This window comes from Mastigoproctus giganteus, chromosome 13, assembly GCF_048544385.1.
Source record: "Mastigoproctus giganteus isolate SK-2022 chromosome 13, ASM4854438v1, whole genome shotgun sequence".
Classification (NCBI taxonomy): Eukaryota; Metazoa; Arthropoda; class Arachnida; order Uropygi; family Thelyphonidae; genus Mastigoproctus; species Mastigoproctus giganteus.
In genome coordinates this window covers 12,663,925-12,688,383 of record NC_143587.1, presented here as the reverse complement: position 1 = coordinate 12,688,383, position 24,459 = coordinate 12,663,925, and the positions used below count along the sequence as shown (strand labels likewise).

The 24,459-nt window shown below is 35.1% G+C and overlaps 1 protein-coding gene across 1 annotated transcript in view; it reads left to right on the top strand.

The window, feature by feature from the left end:
- The window catches only part of LOC150075770 (prolow-density lipoprotein receptor-related protein 1-like), a 308,354-nt gene that overhangs the window by 105,166 nt on the left and 178,729 nt on the right, over positions 1-24,459 (top strand). Inside the window, exons 10-11 of the mRNA XM_090387878.1 lie at positions 4,207-4,321; positions 15,832-16,012. Of these exons, the coding sequence (XP_090244004.1) occupies positions 4,207-4,321; positions 15,832-16,012 (296 nt within the window). The remainder of the gene's footprint in view (positions 1-4,206; positions 4,322-15,831; positions 16,013-24,459) is intronic.

Genomic DNA, 24,459 nt, shown 5'->3' with positions numbered 1-24,459 from the left:
ACCTTGTCCTGCTCAGTCAGCTTCAAGTCGAAAATCTGCTACCAATTCAGGCGCCTCCGTAGCCAGGTGGGAAGGAACAACAGTGCACAGGACACACTTCTTTATTATACCGGTGTTCGAGCCCGTCACCACCAAATACGGAGGATGCGGAAAGGTCAGGGAATGACCACCGCATATCCCGGAGCAATATGGCCTTAGTTGCTAATGCTCCTAAAAACCAAATAAGAAACAAACAAGCTACCAATTCCTTAAATGCCGATCTTCGGGTAATTCTCCAGTGGGGCAAAGACAACTTAATTGATTTCAACCCTTCTAAAACTCAGTCTTGTCTTATATCTCGCAAAAAGGATTCTTCTGCTCCTATGCTTATCTTTAGTGACACTCTGATTTCTAGGCAAAATGATATATCTCTTTTGGGGATTACCCTGACTTCTAATCTCTCTCTTGGCACAAGCACATTACAAATATTGCTTCTTCTGCATCTAAAAACTTGGTTTTCTATTTCGCTCTCGGCATTACTTTTCTTCCAATCAGCTGCTCACTCTGTATAAATCGCAAATCTGCCGTGCCATGGAATATTGTTCCCACATCTCAGGTGGTCCCCCAAAACCTCTCTCAGGCTTCTTGATTCCATTCAGAAGAGGGCAGTTAGGTTAATTAATGACTCATCTCTAACAGTCTCTGCACTCGCTGTCTCATAGACGTACTGTTTCTGCTGCATGCCTCTTCTACAGATACTTCCATGGGCACTATTCTTCTGAATTAGCTTTTATAATTCCTGCTCTCTCTTTCAAAACAGTCCGAACACGTGCTGCCACCAGCCAACATCCATTTACTGTCCAACTTCAAACTCACAGAACCAACTTTTCATCTTCCTTGTTTATTCATTCAACTGCCGTTTTCTGGAACAACCTTCCTTCATACGTATTTCCTGAAAATTACAGTCTACAGAAGTTTAAGTCCAATGTCCACAAATATCTTCTTTCGTCTTCTCAACCTCCAACCCAAGCATGGTACTAAGTACTATAGGTTCTAACACCTCTCGTATTTGGGGTTTACATTAAAAAAAAAAAAAAAAAATGAAGTAATCAGTTAAACACACAATGAACTCAGAAAAAAAAAAAGTAATTATAATACCAATAATGATAAGCCTAAAAATTATTTAAAAATCTCCACCTATGGTGGCCAATATTCAAAATTATAACATAAACTGCTATTTTTAAGTGGGATGCAAGTCTGAATGAAGAAAGCATAATAATTCAGTAGTATGTATGTATGTGGAAGAAGCTGTTACATAATGACAATATTCTTATTGTTTGTCTGAAAATGAAGATAAGGAGTGTTAAAATGTGTTACAACAGTTGTTAAAACTTCGTGAGTACTGTATACAGGTGTGGAGGCCTCATTTCAAGAAGGATGTAGAGCTGCTGGAACGAGTACAGAGAAGGGCAACAAGATTAGTGAATGGAACAAAGGGTTGCTCTTGCAAAGAAAGGCTTAAGTTTTGCAAATTAATGTCTGGAGACTAGGCACCGGCGAGGTGAGGTGATCTGATAGAGGTGTGTAAAGCCTTGAATGGTTTGAGCATGCTCAATGCCGACGGGATTCTTGCTCAGAATAATCACCTGAGAGGGCATAAATTGAAATTGAGGAAAGACAGATGTTAGGTTAGATGTACAGAAATTTGCATTTAGCCAGCAGATGGTTGGTGGAACAGACTTTCATCCCTTGTTTTGGAAGTTGATTGTCTAAATAAATTTCAGGCTCAGCTGGACAGGTATTTCGAACGAATGGAGGGGTGAAATGGGAGTGGTTTTTTTTTTTTTTTTGTTTTTGTTTTTGTTTTTTTTGGCTGATGCTGCATAAGCTTGCTTTCTTGCATCATATGCCTCTACTAATGCTAATTAAGAATAGAAGAAAGTAAGGAGTAAAAATATGTGATATTTTCTTAAATTTGCTGATTTTGATAGGGAATTCAAAAAATTTTTACTGTCTGAAAGAAATTGAAGAAGAATATGCTGGGACTTTCATCAACCAAAAAATAATAAATTTTGTGCAAATTTTTTCAAAAATGTAAAAATTTTAGTATTCTTCAAGTATAAAAAAACCTCACTTACAACTGCATCTTTAATTTTTTTCCCCTCCCCCATTGCAAATGTATAGCCATAAAAAATCCTGTCAGTCTCCATTTTGGAGCCATAAGGAATATTTTGTTCCTTTTTTGGAGTGAAAAAGCACCTTTTATATTTTTTTTGGAGTAAAAAAAGTGCCTGTCATTTTAGTTTTCCACTTAATTTCATTGTAGCATCATTTTTCCATTGCTTCTTGACTGGAAATTGAACTTGAGTTAGGATTATATATATACAGGCAGTTCCCACTTTACGAGTTTTCGCTTTATGAATTCCCGGGTTTACGCCCCCCCCCCCCCCAGTATCAACAAAATCGAAAATATGAACATTAATTGCAAAAAAAAAAAAAAATGAATGTTAAACATTCATAAATACTGCATTTGAAACTATGCTAATAGCTATACGATACAGTGTACCCCCGCTTTACGATAATCTGTTCCAGAGACACCATCGTACGTGAAAATATTGTAATGGAACCCAATAACAGTTTTTTGGTAATTCGTTCCACAAACTTGGAAGTTGAAATTTTCGCTATATAAATCTCTAAAAGGTCATTTTTATAGTGTAAATTCATTAGTTACCAATTCAAATCTTTAAAATGCACTACACTTTCATCGTTATCATTTGTTCCATTATAAGAATAAATTTTGAACACCTTTGTGATATTTTTCTAAAACACATTTCTGGGGGTCATTACCATCAAACAATAAAAACAATTTGCACTTTCTGGTTTATTGGGATTTTCTGTTACTGCAAGCAATTATAAACAGGTAGTAAACTCGATCTTATTGCATTTGCAAAATTAATGATAACTGGAATTGTGTGGTTTTTTACGTTATTATGGTGAAATGCGTGATTCCCCTTATTTGTATAAAAAACAAATTTTCAAAATATTCTCTTCATTCCTTTTTTTTTTTTTTTTTTAGCTTAGTAAACTTGCTACTGTGCACAAATCGTGTTAGTTGCAATTTGTGCATTCCGTTAAAAAATGCTTATACATGCTATTGAAATTTATAAAGAAAAGAGAAGATTGTCTTAGAAACAAAATGCCTTTTGAAGCATTTCTGAAGAGACGACGCCTTGTGCAACAAACTGAGTGCCGAGCCATTAATGAGTGATCAACGAGTGTGCATTTAGTGGATGATGACGATGAAGAATAAACATTCTTTAACATTTGTAAGTCATAAATAATTTCTTTATTATTATAATTTGCTTGATTTTACAGGCTATGTTTTTGTTTCTTTGGATAAATCAATCATTGTTTAAACAAACTAATTAGCTAACTAATTTCATTGTTGAGAACGTAACCCCTATTTTTAACATTATGTATATGGGAAATATATTCCCGCTTTACGCATTTTCACTTTACGAGCAGCGCTAGGAACGAATTAACTCGTAAAGTCGGGAACTACCTGTATATATAACAAGCTTATGCAGAATCAGCAAAAAAAAGAATTTTCCACATCACCTGTCTGACCCCTCTAATAATTTCCCTGGTTCCTCCTTAAATCAACTACCTTCAGGCTGGAAATAGTTTCTACTTAATTTCCATTCATATATTTATATTCTGTAATTTCTCTTCAGACATTGTTACTCAATATAGTGACAGAATTAAGAATAAATTTTTAAAATTTCCCATTTTCAAATATTGTTTGCCATTTTTATCAAAACATTGATTGTTGAAATTCATTAAATGGCTGTACAATAGGACTTTTACTTAGCAGGAATTTCTGATTTCTTCAGAAGTTTAGTTATTAACATTTAACATGTGAATTAAAGTTTATTTAAAAAATTGCATTATTCGAGTTCTGTGTGATTTGAGCTCTTGAATATCTCTGTCCTGATGCCATATAAATTGACATATGCTGCTGAGTTTTGCATAAGGTCTTAGTCTTGCTTGTTTTTATGAGCTCTGACATGAAAATATTTCCATATATTTGTGTTCTATAATTTGCACCTTTCACCAACTCAATTTCCCCAACCCATTATTCTGAATTACTGATGTTTTTTTGAATATTAAATTGATTTCTTAGATAATTTGTTCAAAGAAATGTGACAGTCACTCTATTTTTACTAGAAAGAGAATGCTTTAACTCTCAATCCTACAAAAGATATCTTGTTCTGGATAGAAGATAAGAAAATTATGAAACAGCAACTTTTGAAAGAAGAACCAGAGGAGCTTGTTCATTTTGGTAAGTAGAATTTCCATATGAAACTTCACTGGTTTTCTATTTGTAGTATATACCGCATACAAGATATTAAACTCTGCTTGTTACCCAAATAGAGACTGAGAGTTTAAATAACTGTTAACAGAATGAAGTACCCTTAGCTGTTTGTGTAAAAAGGCACAATATTTTAATGTTAATTTCTGCAGAGTACAATTTTGAAAATAAACTACATAAATTATTTTGCAAGCCTATTCATTATGTACCCTGTCTTGGAGATCTCTTAAGTAACAACAAAGAGTTAAATTATATAGTACATTATAATATGTTACAATTGTTGGCTAGAAATGTAATGTTAAAATTGGGGGGGGGGATTTGATTTGGAAAGTGCATATGGAAGTTTTGTGATATAGTTTGTGATATAGTTTAAATAAACTATACAAATCATACCAGTTACTAAGTTGTGAGTGACCGGTGTGGCAGAGTATTTGATTTGGAAAGTGCATATGGAAGTTTTGTGATATAGTTTATGCAGCGAAGTGTATTTTAATTCTACTGTTTGTATGCCTGCATGTAACAGTACCCTTTGCAAGCTGCTTTAGGAGATATTTGCAAGCAGTTATTTATTTGAGAAGAATGAAGTCATTCCATATTTGTTATGTATGCATACAATCCTGGTCGGCCTTCATTTATTAAAAACTCATTTCTGGTTATGTTTTGCTCTGACTGCTTGATTTCTTGGTATGAGCTATTCTTACTTGGTTATTGTTTTGCATGATGTTACATGGCCTATTCAGTGATACTGGTGCTCCACTCTCTGTTCACCTACTGTCATTTACAATTTTACCTCTGCAAATGGTGAGCGACTTCCAAAGATGCCTGGAATAAATGTAAGCACAAAAAAAAAATCTTATAAATGTATGTCTCAAAAGTCTTTATTTTCAAAATATTAAACATTAATCATGAATTACAAGACATTTTTATGTTCAAATTTGTCATAAAAATAAGACTTGTGTAAAACATAAGTATCAACACCATCATGAATAGTGTTATTCTACAATACAAATCATACCAGTTACTAAGTTGTGAGTGACCAGTGTGGCAGAGTATGTTCTAGTAATGCCATTTGGCATTTATTAAACTAGTATTATGAGAGACACTACAAATCTGTTTACTTTTCTGAGTTAACTGATGTGATTTTAATGGTGAGGTTCATAAGAATTCCCTTTCTGCTGTTTGCAGATACACCAAAAAATTTTCAACTCAACAAGCACCAAATCATAATCATCTAATTCTGTGGAGAGGTGACTTGCTGAATTGGGTACACTGAAACCATTATGAGTAAATGCTGGTAGAGGAGGCTTGCCTTGTGGGAATGGGAATAGTATGAATATTCTGTTTTATTTTATCTTATTGTTATTGTTATTATTTTATTTCATTTTATTTTTTGACTTAACCAGAAAAAAGTCCAATTCCTTGTATCATTTGGACTTACTAATACCAAACACTTCTTTGGATATTATTCTCTCTTGATGATGATTATGGCTTGTGCTCACTTTATAAATGACACAGCACTAGGGTTTCCTGAATAGGGAAACTTATTTTATAACCACCCGGTATATTCTTCTCACTAAATAGCTGCCGCAGCTCCAGAAAAAAAAAAAGTACCTATTTTTCTTATCAACTTCAAACTTAGAATATCATACAAACTTCAATCCATAATGATGTGCTCACTTGTTTCAACAGCCCACATGTACACATTGCACTCTCTACCAACCTCAGTTGGTATAATTTTAATCGTAATCTATGTCCTGACGCTACCATAGTCCGAAACAATAGCTTAGGCCATTTTCTCAAATTTTCAAGCATTTTTACTTCAGAAATCATTTTATGCGTAATGCCCTTATCAGACAATGATCCTGCCAGAGTGCCATTACTTCCTGTCTTATTAATTTCCTCTTTTCTTTTAAATCTGCTCTTGTATACTCTCTCTTCACATCTGGACAAGAGCATATACAACTTATCTCCATTATTTGATTTTGACAGGTCTTATATAACAACATTCTCTCAATAATAATCATATCAATAGGCATACATCCGGCAATCACCTGCAAGGCACTGTTGGAGATTGGCCTATAGGCCCTGATTACACATAGGAGGGCAGATCGCTGTGCAGCATACAAGTGGCTTCTCATTAATACACTGTCCACAGCTGAGCCCCATGCTCCACATGCATAAGTCATAATCGGCAAGAGAATACATTTATATAAGATATTGGGATTTACCCTTGATACCTCATGCACCCTTTGTTATCCGTCTCAATTTTCTATACACCGACTTTATATCTTTTCTCTTAACATCTTGACATGTGGCAGAAAGCTCAGCTGCAGATCCAGTATTACCCCTAAATAACTGACTTCGGAGGCAAACCCTAAGGTTAGCTCTCTCTTTCTCACAGTGGGATAATGATTCACACTTTTAGACCATGTAAGCATTATACACTTTGATTTTATCTGAGATATCTCTAATTTATTTACTACAGTCCATTTCTGAAGTTCATTTAGTGCTTTTTCTGCTCTTTTCTCTATCATTAATCTCGAGTTTCCATACACTAAGATTACTTCATCTCCATAGACTACTAAGTCAGTGTTTTTCCACTCTTGATTCAATAGTTCATCTAATACATAGTTCCACATAAAGGGACCAATAATGGACACCTGTGGAACCCCTCTTGTAATCTTTATTTCAACTTTAGTATACCCACTTTGAACTATTACCTTTTTATATGTCAAAGTAGTCCCACATCAGCTTGTACAAGTTCATTGGACGTTCTACTTGTGTTAATTTCCATATAATGCTCTCCCACCACAAGAAGTTGAAAGTACCTCTTAAGTCAGGAAATATTCCAACTATGTATTTATCCAAAGAATACTTTACTTTAGTTGACACTTCCACTGGCATCTTCTGCCGATCTGCTTTTCCTAAACCCAAATTGTCTAACAGATTCCTGATGTTTCTCTCTGTAAATTTTATTTATCCTTTCCATAATCATTCTCTCAAATACTTTACAAATGACAGATAGTAGTGCCACTGGACGATACTATCTCGGGTCACTCTTTTCCTACTCTTTACTCTTAAGCAGCGTCCTTATTCCTGCATGCTTCCATTTCAAGGGAAATATTCCCTCTTCAAGGCACTTATTTGAGAAAAGGCTTTCAGTTTCAGGTTCCATAGTTGTTATAAAATGTATTGTTACTACCAAAAGCACTGAAAACTGATTTGATTATTAAACTAAGAACAAAAACAAACAGGTGCTTTTGGGACAAGGTGCCCCTTCTTCAGCTGGACAATGGTATACCAATATGTTATTTAAAAAATAACAATAAAGACTAGGTGTGATCATGTGTTAGACAAAGTAAGGCATGTACACTAAGTGGATGGACGTTATATGGAATAAAACAATTGATAAGACTGGACAGAATCAGATGTCTGGTGCCGGGAATGTAAGACATGTTTGCAAGACATATGGGTAAACATATAGGTACTGTAAAATAGCTGCCTCCATGGTTGGGTGCATGCATACTCCTCTATTATGATTGAAGACACTACTATATTTGGCTATGTGTAGTGCCTCAAGCCATGACTGTTGGCAGTAGTTACGTGAGTGGTCAACAATCTCAACATCATATCGGGGTTGAGATCGTATTGTTTAGACCAATATTGCTCAGCAACAGCAGTGTGTTCAGAGTCAGTGGACCGGAGGGCCCTTTCGTGTTCCAAGACTTGATCTTTTAGCCTTTTAGTGGTTTCGCCTACATAACTACTGCAATCAGGGAATGTAATTTGATATACAGTACTGCTATGTAAGATGGAGGGGATTGGTGTTTTTACCATAGAAATAGAGCATATTTTCTTACCAGGAAGTTGTAAACACCTTATATGGTAGGTGTGTAGGATTCTGGTGAGGCATTCTGATATGTCTGGGTAATAGGGAATGTAGGCATTTGATATAAATTCATTGTTACCGGGTGGATTAGGCCATGAAACAAGTTCACGAGCTTGTAAATCACACTTGTCTAGAATATGAGTTGGATAGCCACATCCTGAATTCCCTTACCTTGGAAATTTCCAACTGCCTGTCATCTATAGAAATAGAGTGGGTCCAAGTGCTGGTAAACAAGGCTTGTGCAGTACTGAGTAAATGACTGGGAGCGTGTGCAGGCTCATAGTTTGTAAATTGGCCTGCACACATGGGTTTTCTAGAAACCGAAGTTCTAAAATGGGAGTCTGCGTGTTGGACCAAAACATCCAGAAAGGAGACTGTGTTGTTCGTTTTTAGTTTGATGGTAAACTGAATGAAGGTTGACAGGGAGTTGAGATGTTGCAGCAGTTGGGATTCTGATCTCCAGGGGATAATCGCAAAAATATCCATGTATCGACACCAAAAGTAATGGGGACTGGCAGGTTAGAAAAATATATGGCTCTTTAGTTGTTCCATGGCAATGTTGAATATGATAGAACTGACGAGAACTTCCATGCCCCTGCCACGGACCTGGCAGAACAGAGAATGGTCAATGTTGAGATCATTGACCACTCGTGTAACTACCGGCAACAGTCTTAGCTTGAGGCACTACACATAGCCAAATATAGTGGTGTCTTCAACCGTAATAGGGGAGTATGCATGCACCCAATCATGGAGGCAGCTGTTTTACAGTATCACAAAAGCTGACATATGTCTTGTGTACGTGTCTTACATTCCCAGCACCAGATGTCTGATTCTGCCCAGTCTCATTCATTGTTTTATTCCATATAATGTCCATCCAACTTGTGTACGTGCCTTACTTTGTCTAATGCATGATCATGCCCAGTCTTTATTGTTATTTTATATATAACGTATTTGTACCATCTTCCAGCTGAAGAAGGAACACCTCGCCACAAAAGCTCCTGTTTGTTTTTGTTCTTAGTTTATTTTTGTATCTTAGTTTAATAAATGTATCAGTTTTCTGTAGTAACAGTATATTTTATAACATTATAACAAGGCTTATTATACATAGAAAACAATTTCTGGCCAGTTATTTCCAAACTCTTTTACTGCTTCAACTACGTTACTCAAGACCTGGGCTCTTTTATTTCTCATTTTTCCTATTGCCATCTTTAATTCCTCCATTCCAGATGACTCCTTCATAACATCATTGTGGTATTGCCAATTATCTCTTATTTCCACCTGTTCCATCTTCCTCTATATCCTGTGGAAATAATTTCTCCAATATTCCAAGGTTTGTCTTGGCCCATGACACAGTCTCATTAGTCTTCCGACAGTATAATTCACCTGGCCTAATTTCACCTTTTCCATAAAAGCTCTATAGGGCAATCCCCAAGGGTTCATATTGTCCTTATCTGTCACAAAATCCTTCCAGGCTTGATCCTTTCTAACTTTTATCTCCCTATTATACTGTTGTTTTACCTGTTCATAATACTCTCTCTCTCTCTCTCTCTCTCTCTCTCTCTCTCTCTCTCATTTCATCTACTCAATTTCCCTCTCTCTCTTCTTGCTTTGTTAACTGTTTTTTCATCTCTCAGTTAACTCATAACTCCACCATGGTACTGATTTCATTTTCTTCCTTCACCTCATGGAGGCACAGCTAGCTTCAAACAATTTTTCAAGAAATGCCATGGCCACAGTAGTCTTTGGTCAAAGATAATCAAAGCACAGTATTTTACTATAAAAGCATGTTGAGGACAGTGAACAACCCTATATTCAAGTCATCATCCTTTGCATACCCATTGCATAGTAGCTAGATAAAATTTTGACTAATTCATTAAATAAACACATTTTCACATCCACTGTCAAGTATGGATTTATTATTATAGTTGCATAATTTCCTTATGTTGTGTTGTAATTTCTGTTATATGTTAAAGCAAAGAAAGCACCAGGTCCTGATAGTATGTCTCCACTTGTTCTCAAAACCCGTGCTCGCTCCTGTTCCGTGTTGCCTTTTTACACTTTCCTATTCCACTGGTGTTTTTTTCCTTCTGCTCGGAAATTTGTTCATATCTAGCCAGTTCCTAAAAAGGGTGATAAAACCTTCCATCCAATTATCCTCCCATTGCACACTTCTATTCTTTCTAAAGTAATGAAGAAAACTATTAACTGCCAACTCCTAAAATATCCAAAATCTAAAATATCCTAAAATATTCCATCAGTGTCAATCCACTAGGGATATTCTGGCTTATGTTACCCATCTAAGAATGCTCTGAGAGGCATAAGAAAAATGAATGAGGGTGAAATTTTCACGGTTATAAATGATTCTAGAACTAAGGACCATAATTTCAAGTTATGGGGGGGGGAGATGTTTAGACTGGATTGCAGGAAGTTTTATTTTAGCTAGTGAGTTAAAAATTACTGGAATAAGTTCCTACATGGTTGGTAGAGGCTGCAGTTTGGGGAAATTCAAAGATCACTGGATAATTACCTGTGGGAGGAGGGAAATGCTTAGGTTGTCCATTTCCTTTTCTTTTTATTATTATTATTTTATTATTATTTTATTCTTATCATTTTTTTATTATTTTTATTTTATTTATTTATTTTTTGGCTGGTGCAGCATAAGCCATAGGCTTCCTTGCACCATATGGCCGTTGCTAATACTAATACTAATCTATGGAAAAATTCAGTGGAAAATTTTGGCAAAACTAAAGCAGTTTTGACATTTCAAAAGCATTTGATAATTTGTTTGGCAAAAAGATCTAAATAAGCTTCCATCTTATGGATTACTTATGGTTGTCTTTAATTGGGAATAGAGTTTTCTCTCTGACCACTCACTATGGGTGATGGAAGATGGCTGTCTTCTGACTTCTCCAGTAATGCTGGTGTTCCCCAAGATTCAGTTCTTTCTCCCACTCTTTACCTCTTGTATATTAATGACCTTCTTCCATTGACTGAAAATCTTATCCATAGTTTTGATGATAGCACATTGCATTCCACCTTCCAGTTTGAGAAACCTTGCCCTGCACAAACAGCTTCAACTTCTCAAATGTTCACTACCAATTCCTTAAACTCTGATATCCAGGTAATTCTTTAGTGGCATCAATATAACTTAGTTGATTTCAATCCTTCTAAAACTAGTCCTATCTTATATCTCGCAAAAAGGACTTCTGCTTCTGTGCTTATCTTTGATGACACTCTGATTTCTGCATTAGTTCATATATCTCTACTGGGGATTACCCTGATGTCTAATCTCTTTTGGTATAATAAGCACATTACAAATATTGCTTCCTCTGCATCTAAAAAACTAGGTTTTCTCTTCTGCTCTCAGTGTTACTTTTCTTTCAAACAGCTGTTCACTCTGTACATTCCCAAATCTGCCCTACCATGGAGTATTGTTCTCAAGTCTGGAGTAGTGTTCCCTTAACCACTCTCAGGCTTCTAGACTCCATTCAAAAGAGGACAGTTAGGTTAATTAATGACACATCTCTTACAAAGTATTTTTCTTCAATTTCTGTCCCATAGACATTGTTTCTGTTGCATGCCTTTTCTGTAGGCACTGTTCCCTGGGCACTGTTTTTCTGAATTAGCTTCTATAATCCCCCTCCTTCCAAACCAGTCCGAGTACATGCTACAACCAGTCAGCATCCTTTAATTGTCCACCTTCGGACTCACACAACCGAGTTTCTTCTTTCTCATTTATTCCTCGAAATTCTGTTTTCTGGAATAACCTCCCTTCTTCAAAAAGTTAATACTCAAACACCAGCCAAGTAATTAAATATTTAATAAAATAAAATAAAGTAAGATGATACAGTAAACTGGACTATTACAATAAGTACTAAAAGAAATAAAATCGGTTAAAACAGTTAAAAATTAACAATGCTAAAATCATTAAAATAAGCTAAAATACCGGAAATCTGAAGCTTTCAGAGACAGCTGTCTCCTTTCTCAACAATAAGCTAAAATACCGTATTTCCTGTATTTTAGCTTATTTTAACGATTTTAGCATTGTTAGTTTTTAACTGTTTTAACCGATTTTATTTCTTTTAGTACTTATTGTAATAGTCCAGTTTACTGTATCATCTTACTTTATTTTATTAAATATTTAATTACTTTTTTTTTTTTTTTTTTATGTAAACCCCAAACACAAGAGGTATTAGAACCTATAGTACTTAGTACCGTGCTTGGGTCAGAGGTTGAGAAGATGAAAGAAGATATTTGTTGACATTGGACTTGAGCTTCTATAGACTGTAATTTTCAGGAAATACATATGAAGGAAGGTTGTTCCAGAAAATGGCAGTTGAATTAATAAACGAGGAAGATGAAAAGTTGGTTCTATGAGTTTGAAGTTGCACAGTAAATGGATGTTGGCTGGTGACGGCACGTTTTCAGACTGTTTTGAAAGAGAGAGAGAGTGGGAATTATAGAAGACAATTCAGAAGAACAGTGCCCATGGAAGTATTCGTAGAAGAGGCATGCAGCAAAAACAGTATCTACGAGACAGCGAGTGGGGAGAGAGACTGTCAGAGATGAATCATTAATTAACCTAACTGCTCTCTTCTGAATGGAATCAAGAAGCCTGAGAGGGGTTTTGGGGGCACCACCTCAGATGTGGAACAATATTCCATGGCAGGGCGGATTTGCGATTTATACAGAGTGAGCAGCTGTTTGGAAGAAAAGTTACGCCGAGAGCGAAAGAGAAAACCAAGTTTTTTAGATGCAGAGGAAGCACTTTTTGTAATATGCTTGTGCCAAGAGAGATTAGAAGTCAGGGTAATCCCCAAAACAGATATATCATTTTGCCTAGAAATCGGAGTGTCACTAAAGATAAGCATAGGAGCAGAAGAATCCTTTTTTGCAAGATATAAGACAAGACTGAGTTTTAGAAGGATTGAAATCAACTAAATTGTCTTTTTCCCACTGGAGAATTACCTGAAGATTGGCATTTAAGGAATTCGTAGCAGATTTTCGAGAAGTTGAGGCTTATTGAACAGGGCAAGGTTTCTCAAAATGGAAAATGGAATGCAATGTGCTATCATCGGCAAAACTATGGATAGGATTTCCAATCAATGGAAGAAGGTCATTAATATACAAGAGGAAAGGATTGGTGGAAAGAACTGAACCTTGGGGGACACAGGCATTAGTGGAAAAATTAGAAGACAGAGAGCCATCTACCATCACCCTCAGCGAGCGATCAGAGAGAAAACTGGATAACCAATTACTAAAAATAGTTGGCAGACCATAAGATGGAAGCTTGTTTAGAAGACCTTTACGCCAAACATGATTGAAAGCCTTTGAGATGTCAAGAGCAACTACATGTGTTTCACCGAACCTTTCCATTGAATTAGTCCATAAATGGGTAACATAAGCCAGAACATCACCAGTGGATCGACACTGACTGAATCCATACTGGTGATCGTTGATCAGACCAAACGTTTCTAGGTAGTTTAAGAGTTGGCGGTTAATTGATTTCGCCATTACTTTAGAAAGAGTAGAAGTAATTGCAATGGGACGATAATTGGATGGGAGGGATTTGTCACCCTTTTTAGCAACTGGCTGGATATGAGCAAATTTCCAAGCAGAAGGAAAAACACCTTTGGAATAAGAAAGTGAAAAAAGCGGCAAAGAATAGGAGTAAGTTCAGGAGCACAGGTTTTGAGAACAAGTGGAGAAATACCATCGGGACCTGGAGCTTTCTTAGCATCAAGATTCGTCAAAATCCTTTTGACGGAAGACCACAGGAGGCATTGAATTGAGCGTGTTGGGAATGGTGGGAGGTGTTTTTCCAAGGTCAGTATTAACTTTTTGAATATGGAATTTCCCAGCCCCATAGGCCTGTTTGAGGATATAACCTCCCTTCACTTGTCTTTCCTGAAAATTGCAATATTAATTATCTTCTTTCATATTTCAACTCACACATGGTACTAATTACTACAGGTTCTAATGTTTTTCATGTTTGTGGTTTTCATTCAAAAAGAGAGAGAGAGAGAGAGAAACACAAACTATGCACATTCACTTCTCTCTCTCTCTCTCTCTCTCTCTCTCTCTCTCTCTCTCTCTCTCTCTCTCTCTCTCTCTCTCTCTCTCTCTCTCTCTCCCTCTCTAAATTTGAATGCTGCACCAAAGGAGTGTGGAGCCAGGTCACTTCCTGCCAAAACATAGTATTACCTTTTTGAGATTTTTGAGAAAAGCACTTCAATTAATTCCAACAACATCCATCAATCTGAGCTACAAGAATTACAAAATAAGTACACATGTTGAGAAGCACTTTTCTCTAAAATAATGGTAGAATGTCTGTAGAAAATCAAACTGCAGAAAAGGAACGTGATGCATCAGCTGATGGTTGAGCACAATGTATTTTCTAGAATTAATATTCCCCTCTCCCAATACACATTCTTGTCCTCAAAAATAGTAGTTTTTCAAGTGTCTTTGAAAACTTTTCCAGCTAATAATAATTACTAGGGAACTCCACCCACTTCTCACTTTGCTCATCCAATTCCCTTCTTAATACCAAACTCACTTCTTTGTCTTTGCCAGATTCGTACACTTCGTAAAGGGTTTTAAACATCTTCATGTACAGGTTTTCATTCATTATACTTTGAATGATTTCCAAGACATCAGTCCTTTTTGCTCTTTTAGCTTGTTCCATCAATACTTCTCCATCATCAGAGAAGCGTTGATGGAATATTTACAAAAAATACAAATATACAAACTAAATCAGGTCCCTTCATCAGCTGACATTAATATACAAAAAATGTTTCAATGGAATATCAAATGATCCAGGTGTGGTCATGTGTTAGATAGTGAAGCATGTGCTTCACTATCTAACACATGACCTCCATAATGTACACCAACGAGGTTGGTGGACATTATGGAGGCAGTTTTCTTGCAATGCAGCGAACATCATGCATCCCATGTACAGGCTCTACATTGTCAACAGCAAGTGTCTGATTCTGCCCAGTAACCCATTTGTGTTCCTTCCATTTAACATTCACTAATGCTTCACTGTCTAACACATGACCATGCCTGGATCATTTGATGTTCTGTTGTAACATTTTTTGTATATTATTGTCAGTTAATGAAGGAACCCATTGTCTTGATATAGTAGAGGTGTGATCGTAAATATTTGTATAATGTTATTATTCATATAATAATAACATTATACTAATATGCTAGCATTATAACTCACTGATCGAAATCTGATCAGGAAATGAACTATGTAATTATTTACCTGCGCATTTGTAGTGACTTAATTGCCCACCCTCCCTTCTCTCATTGGATCGAATAAATATTACTAGGAGTAAAACTTTTTTTAATCTGTCTAGAGATTATTATTATTATCATTAATAATAGCTGCCTGTTTGTAGTTTTCAGCTTTTATTAATTTTTTTTGTCTTTCTCCATTTAAAATGGAGCTTTGCCATGTTTATGGTTTATAGCATTTAGTGCTAATAATGAATATTAAAATATTCACTAATGGGGAATATTTTAAACTAACATTCTTAAAAGTGTTAAAGAGGAATCTTTAATTGTTAACACTTTGTTTAATTTATAGAAGTACAGCGACCAAAATCTTTAGCACTGGACCTGTCGTCAAATGTAATATATGTATTTGCGGAGGTAGTTCATGGTAGAGGGTGTATTTCAGCAGTGACTGAGGCTGGAGAATTTTATACACATCTATTGTGGGAAGATATATACAGTCCGCTTTCTATAGTGGTTGATTCCAACAAAATGTAAGTATCATAATCAAAACTTTTTACATTAAAATTAATAACAGGACATTATTTAATAATAATAAAAATTATTTCCTTGCCTAGGAAAAAACTGCATGTATTTACAGTTTAAAGACTAATTACTATACTTTGCTTCAGAACATGCATTTAATAATTGCTTTATAGAATGAGCTACTCTTTTTTTTGTTTAAGGTGGAGGCAACATCAAAAGTTGCATAAAGTGAAATGTTTTAAAATTTTAATAAGTTGCTTATTTTAGACTGAATGATTACTGAAACATTTCAAAAGAAATATCCCATTATACTGCCTATAAACTTACATCTCAATTAAGATTAATGATTCACCTGGGTAACCTTTTAAGCATTTTCAGTTATTTTATACATTTTTCAGTGTATTTTATACATTTTACTATCGTAAATTTCAAATTTCATGTAGTTGCAAAAAAAAATATTCCAAGATTTCTTTTTTTTTTTTTTCTCTCTCCCCCACAGTGTTATAAGGACAGCTAAAAATATTTCTGAAAATAAAGTAAATGGGCTTGTTAACAAGGTAGTTAAATATTTTCCCAAATATTACTGTTCATGTATTGTCATATGGTGACAAATAGCATTTACGCATCCTGTTTGCATATAGCATTGAAGGTAACTACTTGCTAGTAAAGTTTATAGTTATGACTTAAAAGTACTATTGGTATAATCATATATTGAAATATAGCAAAAACTTAATAGTTCAGTACCTACCTCTTAAACCATTTATCACAAAATTTTATAAATTTGTTTATATGAATTTTGTGATAAATGGTTTAAGAGGCAGGTACTGAACTATTAAGCTTTTGCTATATTTCAATATAGGTAACTACTTGCATAAACACTACAGAAATTTGAATACAATATTTTTAATATTGCATTAGCCATACTTATGTAGAGACAAAAACTATAAATTCTTGGCCTCCCCAGCCATATTGCCCAAAGCCCCCCTCCCAATATGATCTTTAAGAACCATACCAAACTGCCCATCAGGCTCTGTGGACTCCCCCCCCCCCCACACACAGTGTGTGGTGCGGATCTGGCAGTATGTTAGTTTTAGCATAGGCCATATAGTGCAAGGTATTGTTCCAGACATTCTTCCAAGTAGCTAGGGGTGCTGCTGTCTGGGAGGCTAAAACACTAATAATTTCAGATTCCGCATGTGGGTCAAGTAGGCTGAATTTCAACAAAATCAGGTCATTTTGCAACAACCAGATCATCTGCTTGCACCTTCATGGGGCTATTAGTGACCTCTGTATACCCCATGTGCAAAGTCGGGATCATTGCACATAGTAAATTGGAGCTCAGAGTAAAACAGAGATATCCTATTGTCTCCCTGATATGAAATGACAGTTGGTACTATCCTCAAGACCTTATAAATGTAAACTAGAACAAATACAACTCACATTAGAATATTGGTACAGTTTTACTGTAAACCAGTCCAAAATTATAAATAAGGATAATTTCCTTTTCCATAGTTATGGTCCTATATTGCATAAGAAATCTATCATTATAGTCCAGTTTACAAATGCTTTTAAGTATTCATCCTTGGAAAATGATTTAAATCAGAAAATATATCTTCTTATAGAAAGATTTCAAAAACCATGTTATGCAGAATATCCTTTGTATAAGCCAACCATGTTGGCTTATACAAACCACTGAATATTGCCAAATAGAGCATATATCTTTGTATTAAAAAAAGAAATTTTAAAGTAGTTGCGGGACTTGTTTTCTATATACTGAAACCTTTTCCTTATCTCTGAAAAAAATATATTCCAAATAGCCTAAATTTGCCATTTTTCAGTTCTAAAAAAATTATTTATTAATTTAAAGAATATGGAAGAAGCAATTAAAAATGTTGATTTTAAACAGGAAACTAATGTAGTTTATGCTATTCCTTGTAAAAAAAAAAAAAAAGTTGATTTTATATCGCAACCTTTTTTTTTTTTTTTTTTTTTTTTTTAAGTACTAGAGTGCCTTTATACACTTGTTGCAGAAATGTAAGAGATCATTAAATATAAGCACATAATAAGAGAAATAGAAATTCTTTTGAAAAAGGATCTGAATTAATTGCACATTACTTAGAAAGAGGCCATTTTCTGGTTTTTGACAATACTTTAATGTTAGAGAGACATTCCAGCAAAGCTTAAGTAGAAAATGGTGAAATTCTTGCAATTTGCAACTGATCAACTAATAGATCAGTTAATATTCATATAACAGTAATCTTAGTAGAATTAAAACAGGTTAATGATGGCTTAATTTTAATAATTAGACTAAAACTTGTGCCCCTCCCCCCCAAACAAAACTGTTTGTTTATTCAGGACCTCAACTAGAGGACAGACAGTCGTGCATCCAAATTTCCAAGTGAAAAATTTAATAATAGTAGTTTTCTTCAAAAAAAGCAGACCCCCCCCCCCCACTTTAGGATATTAATCCGTTCTAGTGACACCTTACAACAGTTCACATTACAATATTTTCACCCATGAAAATATTGTAATGTGAACCCAATAACACATTGTTTTTTGGTAGTTCATTCCAAGACCTCAGAAGTTGAAATTTTTGCTATATAACTAAGCTATTTATCCCTCTAAAAAGTGATTTTTATAATGGAAATTGTATTAGTTTTATATAGAATACTGAATACCATATTTAGTAAATTTTCCAAATCAGTGCAACACAAAAAATCACTTTAACTAAAGGATGCAAAAACAAAACACACTGCCAACACGTTTTACAAACACTGCTGTTGGGAGAAAAAGGGCCATGTGGTACAGCCAGAGACAATGGTTGGTGCCGGTTAACATGGTTACTGTTTGTAGACAACTGCTTTATAGAATAAAATTTCAAAAAGCCAATTCAAATCATTAATGCACTACACTTTAATTGTTATTATATGTTTGGTTATAAGAATCAGTTTTGAACACCCATTGTGATATTTTTCTAAAGCACATTTCTGGAGGTCACTACCATAAAACAATAAAAACAATTTGTAGTTTCCTATTTATTGGGCTTTTCTGTTAGTGCAATCTGTTATAAATGGGTAGTAAACTCTTATTGCATCTATAAACTTGATCTTATTACATTCTATCATAATATTATAGCTGTAAATAGCTGTGGGTTTTTATATTATTATGGTGAAATGTGTTTCCCCTTGCATGAAATCTTCAGTCATATAAAAAACATAAATTTTCAGAATCTTTTCTTCATTCCTATTTTTTAAGCTTCGTAAACTTGTTACTCCGTATTTCACTTGTGCAAATCATGTTAATTACAATTTGTGCATGCCATGGTCTTTGTTATTGATTGTTTATCTTTTTTACTGTTGTAAAATTTAAAACAAAAAAGTCAGTGAACAGAAATATCAATTAGTTAGTCTGTATGTACGTAATATATTACAGTATTAATTAACCTATGTATGTAAGCATAAATTTATTTTTATTTTGTTAACCCGTGGAAAATATTCTTCTGATTTCACATATCATTTAATTTTGTTAATTGGTAAGGTAATAAAGTGTAGTCTGTCGTAAAGTGATTTGATCGTGCAGTGAACCAATTGTAAAGTGGGGGATCCACTGTACTATATTTGTTCTTTCTAATGTTTTTCTCCCCTAACTTAGTAGTTTAAACAAGGAGAAGGGGCCCTCCTACTTTTCTTTACTGTTCCCTTTTTTGCCTCCCCCATCACTGAAATAATGCAGTGGAGCATTCCATGGACAAATTCCAGAAGATTAGACCATGATGACATTAGTTGTATACAATATATAAAAAGTGAAATTAAGTTGAATGTAGAAATTACTAAGGAGTTTTATTCTTAATTATACTAAAATTACTGCAAGCATCTTAGAGAAGAGAGAAAGAAGTGTGTTGAATATAACTTTGTTAAAGAACAGTCAGTTTTAGCCCAAGCAAAAAATACTGTGATCACACGTTCAGACTAAGACAAATTACAGAAAAGTTATCGGAACATACAAACTTGTATTTAGTATTTGTTGATCTTGAAAAAGCATGTGATAAAATACCTGCTCTTTCAAATTTTAGAAAAATATGGCATAAAGAATGATCTTTGAAGGGGGAAAAGTTTGTATTAAATAGGCAAATTTGCAAATTTCAGGATTGAAAGATGCATTGGAGAGTGGCATAAGGTTTATTACATGCAGATCATGATGTGCTGTTTAATACACTGGTCAACACATAAAATGTTGGGAAAACGAAAATACCCAATCTCGACTAATTTTATGCTGGTGAACACGAAAATCACATTAAAATTTGTCGATTGGCTCTTGTTTTCGAATTACAGTTGGGCTCTCATATTAGCGAGTTACTCTACATTATCAACTATGGCTGTTGGCAAAATGCATAGCAACACTGCAGTTTCAGTACCTCCACACTCTCATGTGATCGGCAACTGTCGCCTCGCTCTGCATCATGTGATAAGTTGTCGCCTCAAATGTGCCTAATTCTGATTCGCTAAGTTTGTTAATGGTATGTGATGCAAGAAAGCAAGTGTATGAGCAGCATCAGCCAAAAAAAAAAATCACACCATTCCCTCCAAATGCCTGTCCACTTTTTCCTTAAATTTATTTAACCTATCAACTTCCACAACGACAGATGGAAGTTTGTTCCAGCAATTAACCGCCCACTGGCTAAAGGCAAATTTCTGCTCATCTATTCTACATCTGTCTTTTCTTAATATGAATTTATGCCCCCTTAGATTCGTAATCTGAACAAGTGGAAGGATCCCATCAGAATTCAGCATGCTCAATCCATTCAAGGCCTTATACACCTCAATCAGATCACCTCGCAGATGCCTAGTCTCCAGCCACTGCAATTTGCAGAAATTAAGCCTCTCTTGGTAAGAGGATCCCTTCATTCCCCTCACCAATCTTGTTGCCCTTCTCTCTACACGCTCAAGCAAATCTGCATCCTTCCTAAAATTAGGCCTTCAAACTTGTATGCAGTACACAAGGCGTGGCCTGACCATTGCCTTATACAGAGGGGCAGTGAGAGTAGGGAGAATAGTAGAGACAACAGATGAATTTGACAGAATGAGGTAGAGAGATTTGAAGCCAGAGAAGATTGAAAAGAGGAGATTCCAAATTACCAAGTCTCGGACAGGGAATATCGGAATGGGCATATGCGCAAGTACCACCTTTGAGGCGAAAGGAATCATACTGAGAATAGTTTGAGCAACTGAGATGAGCAGTAGTTGAATCAACCGATAACTGAGATTCTGTCAGAAAAAAGTACATGGGGGTTTGGCAGACTGCAAGTGGAAATGGATATTGTTGAGATTAGAATTGAGACCATGTATATTTGTGAAATGAATTAGGAAGTGTTTGGAAGGTTTATATCTTTTCGCAGATAAGCTTACCTTATTAGTTTGACAATTTGTGGTGTATTCAATAGTAAGAAAAAGTGGGGGTGACATGCTGTATGAAGTAATGAAATTTTTGGATATGGCGTACACATGGTAAGAATATACCCAGATCCTTGACATAACATGGCCTTGACAATGCCCCCCACATACACACTACTCGGACTCCTTCCAGTCACTATCTGGAAGAGTAGAGGTAGCAAGATTATACATTAGCTGATCCGGAAGCCTCCTAAAGAGTTACCAATAGGTTTGGTGCAGTATACTAACTAGCGGCCGGTCTGCAAATACCATTTTAGAGCTGTACCCTAGAAATGTAAGGAAGATTGGATGTTGCCATGATGTTCATCATAACCACAAAAGTCATCAGTCATACTGTATGATGGAAGAGATGGGGAAGGGTTGACCGGAACTTAGCTCTGGAGACTAAACATGGGTTCCACCACTTCAAGCCTCCAATAAGCAAAGTGGTGGTATTGCACCAGTTGATGAGAGTCAACTACTACCTAGTATTGCCTGGTAATACAGAGGGGTGCCATTCCTCCATGTGGTGTTGGCATCACACATCAACCCCTGCGGCGCCTCCGTAGCCAGGTGGGAAGGAGCAGCAGTGCGTAGCACACGCTTCTTGATTAGACCGGGGTGCAATCGTAAAGCCCGTCACCACCAAATACGGAGGATGCGGAAAGGTCAGGGAATGACCACCGCATATCCCGGAGCAATATGGCCTTAGTTGCTAATGCTCCTAAAAACCAAACAACAAACAAACAAACATCAACCCCTGCTTACATTGGTTCACACCTGGGTCACCCACATTGTGCTTGTGCATGGAGGTTATACCCAGGATTACTAACAGTCTCACCATCATGAAGGTGCAAGCAGAGGATTTGGCTGTCACAGATCATCCAGACTTTGCCAAAATTGGGTCCACCTGACTTGAATGTCACCTAAATATCAGTTTCATCAATGTTTTAGACTCCTAGTTAGCAAGTACAGCTTGTATGGCATATCTGAGAGAATGTCTGTGACAACCTCAAGGACCAGGAAATATTCAAGAGAAATAATTGCAAGAGATATTCCCAAGACCCAAGACTTGGTACAGAGAAGATTAAGGCAGGCTGTTTCATTGGTCCACAAATAAGCAACGTTTCAAAGGTGAATAGTTCAAATATGTTCTTAGTGATAGCAAGAAATCAGTGTGGAAAGCCTTCGAAATGTTTCAACTGACTTTCTTGGAAATGTTAAACCTGGCAACTACAGGCAGCTTGTGGAAGATCTCATTACTTCTTACAAGATACCGGGGTGCAACATCTCATTGAAGATTCATTTCTTGCATTCACACCTGGATTTCTACCTGCTAAACTGTGGTGCCATCAGCGACAAGCATGGTGAGCACTTCCATCAATGGAACAAAGAGACAAAAGCAAATGAGTGCCACCATGTTAGCTGATTATTGTTGAATGGTGAAAAGGGATGCTCCTGAGGCTAAATACAAGCAAAAGGTGAAATGTTCTTTGATACAGGTATGTTCATAGCTAAATCTTACTGCCATATAAATAAAAAAAATACCTTGTATGAATGTATAGAAAGCTACTCTTTTTGAAAACAAGAGCCAATATGCTATTTTAAGCACTATTTCCGTGTTTTGCACCCCAAATTCTATAAAGTAAACTTACTTTCATGCCCGTAACAAGATATGACCCAAAACTTGTTCAATGATATTAGTGTGCAAAGTCTTCAGGAATCTAAATAAAATAGATAAAGTTTGTAGAGAATTTGATATGAAAATCAAATACAGAACCAAAAAAAAAATTAAAGTTGATAGCAAGAAGATTTTGATTGGGGATGAATACCCAAAAATTGGGTATTTATCTCCAATCACAGCAATGGAAATAAGCAATAGTTATTAGTTAGTTATTATTTAAATAGTTAATTTAAATAAATTCATTTGGAATAAAGAAAAATTAGCCTGAAGACAAAATACTTAAATACTTAATACTATTTAAGTTTAGTGTTTATGTATGTCCTTATTATTCAGTATCGGATTATTTGAAATAAATCTGAACTTGATCCTGCAACTTGTGAACAACTTGTCTAATTTGAAAAGACTTCTGAAACCCTACATTTCAGCATTGTTATTACGAAAATTTGATAGTTATTATTGCATGTAGTATTGTTATACTGTATATGACATCTTTAAATTTTACTTTTTTATTCACATCCCCAAAGAAATGTGGAATCGTAAAGAATTCACATAATTGCAACTCTTGTTATGGATGCATATGCTGCAGAGTAAAAAAAAGAAAAGTAGCAAAAAAAAAATAACATTAATAATAAAAAATGTATGATTTCCCAATGCAGATGCTATGCATCTTCAAGTATCCGCATGTAAATGCTTGATTTGAAAGTAATCATAATCGGTTAGTGATGCCTACCAGATAGTGCATACAGAAATCATTGACAAAAATTGTAGGTATGGTAATGTTTGAAAGTATACTGCACTGGTAAGCTTCTTATCTTAATATAAAATGTATATGTTGTGTACATTTTATATTAAAGTACAGGAATTAACTTGTTAAAGTGAAATTTAATTTAGAGTCCAAAGACTGGATTTAAAAAAATCTGTTTTTTCTGGTGAAGAAATTTTATTTTTGTTTTTTCTTGTTAAAAGTGCTAAAATGTAAAAAGATTAGATTTTTCTAGTTGGCATCAATTTATGTTGCATGATTAAAGCTTTTGTTTTTAAATGTTTTATATAGTAAAAAATTATATATAAATTCAGCTTTGTTTAGCTTAAAAAATATCTTTTGACTTGAAATTCCTAGAAAATAGCTCATGATTTTAGAAAAAAATGTTTTTCATCCTAAATATATTTTTAAAATGATGTGCAAACGATTAAATAAAAAGAAATAACAGTAATTGTAAATCATGTTACTGCTGAATTAATTAGTATTGGTAATGAAGAACAATTATCTGCGTTGAACTTATTTCTGAAAATAATATTGGATTAAAAGTTTGCATAATTAGTCGAATTAAAATAATACGTC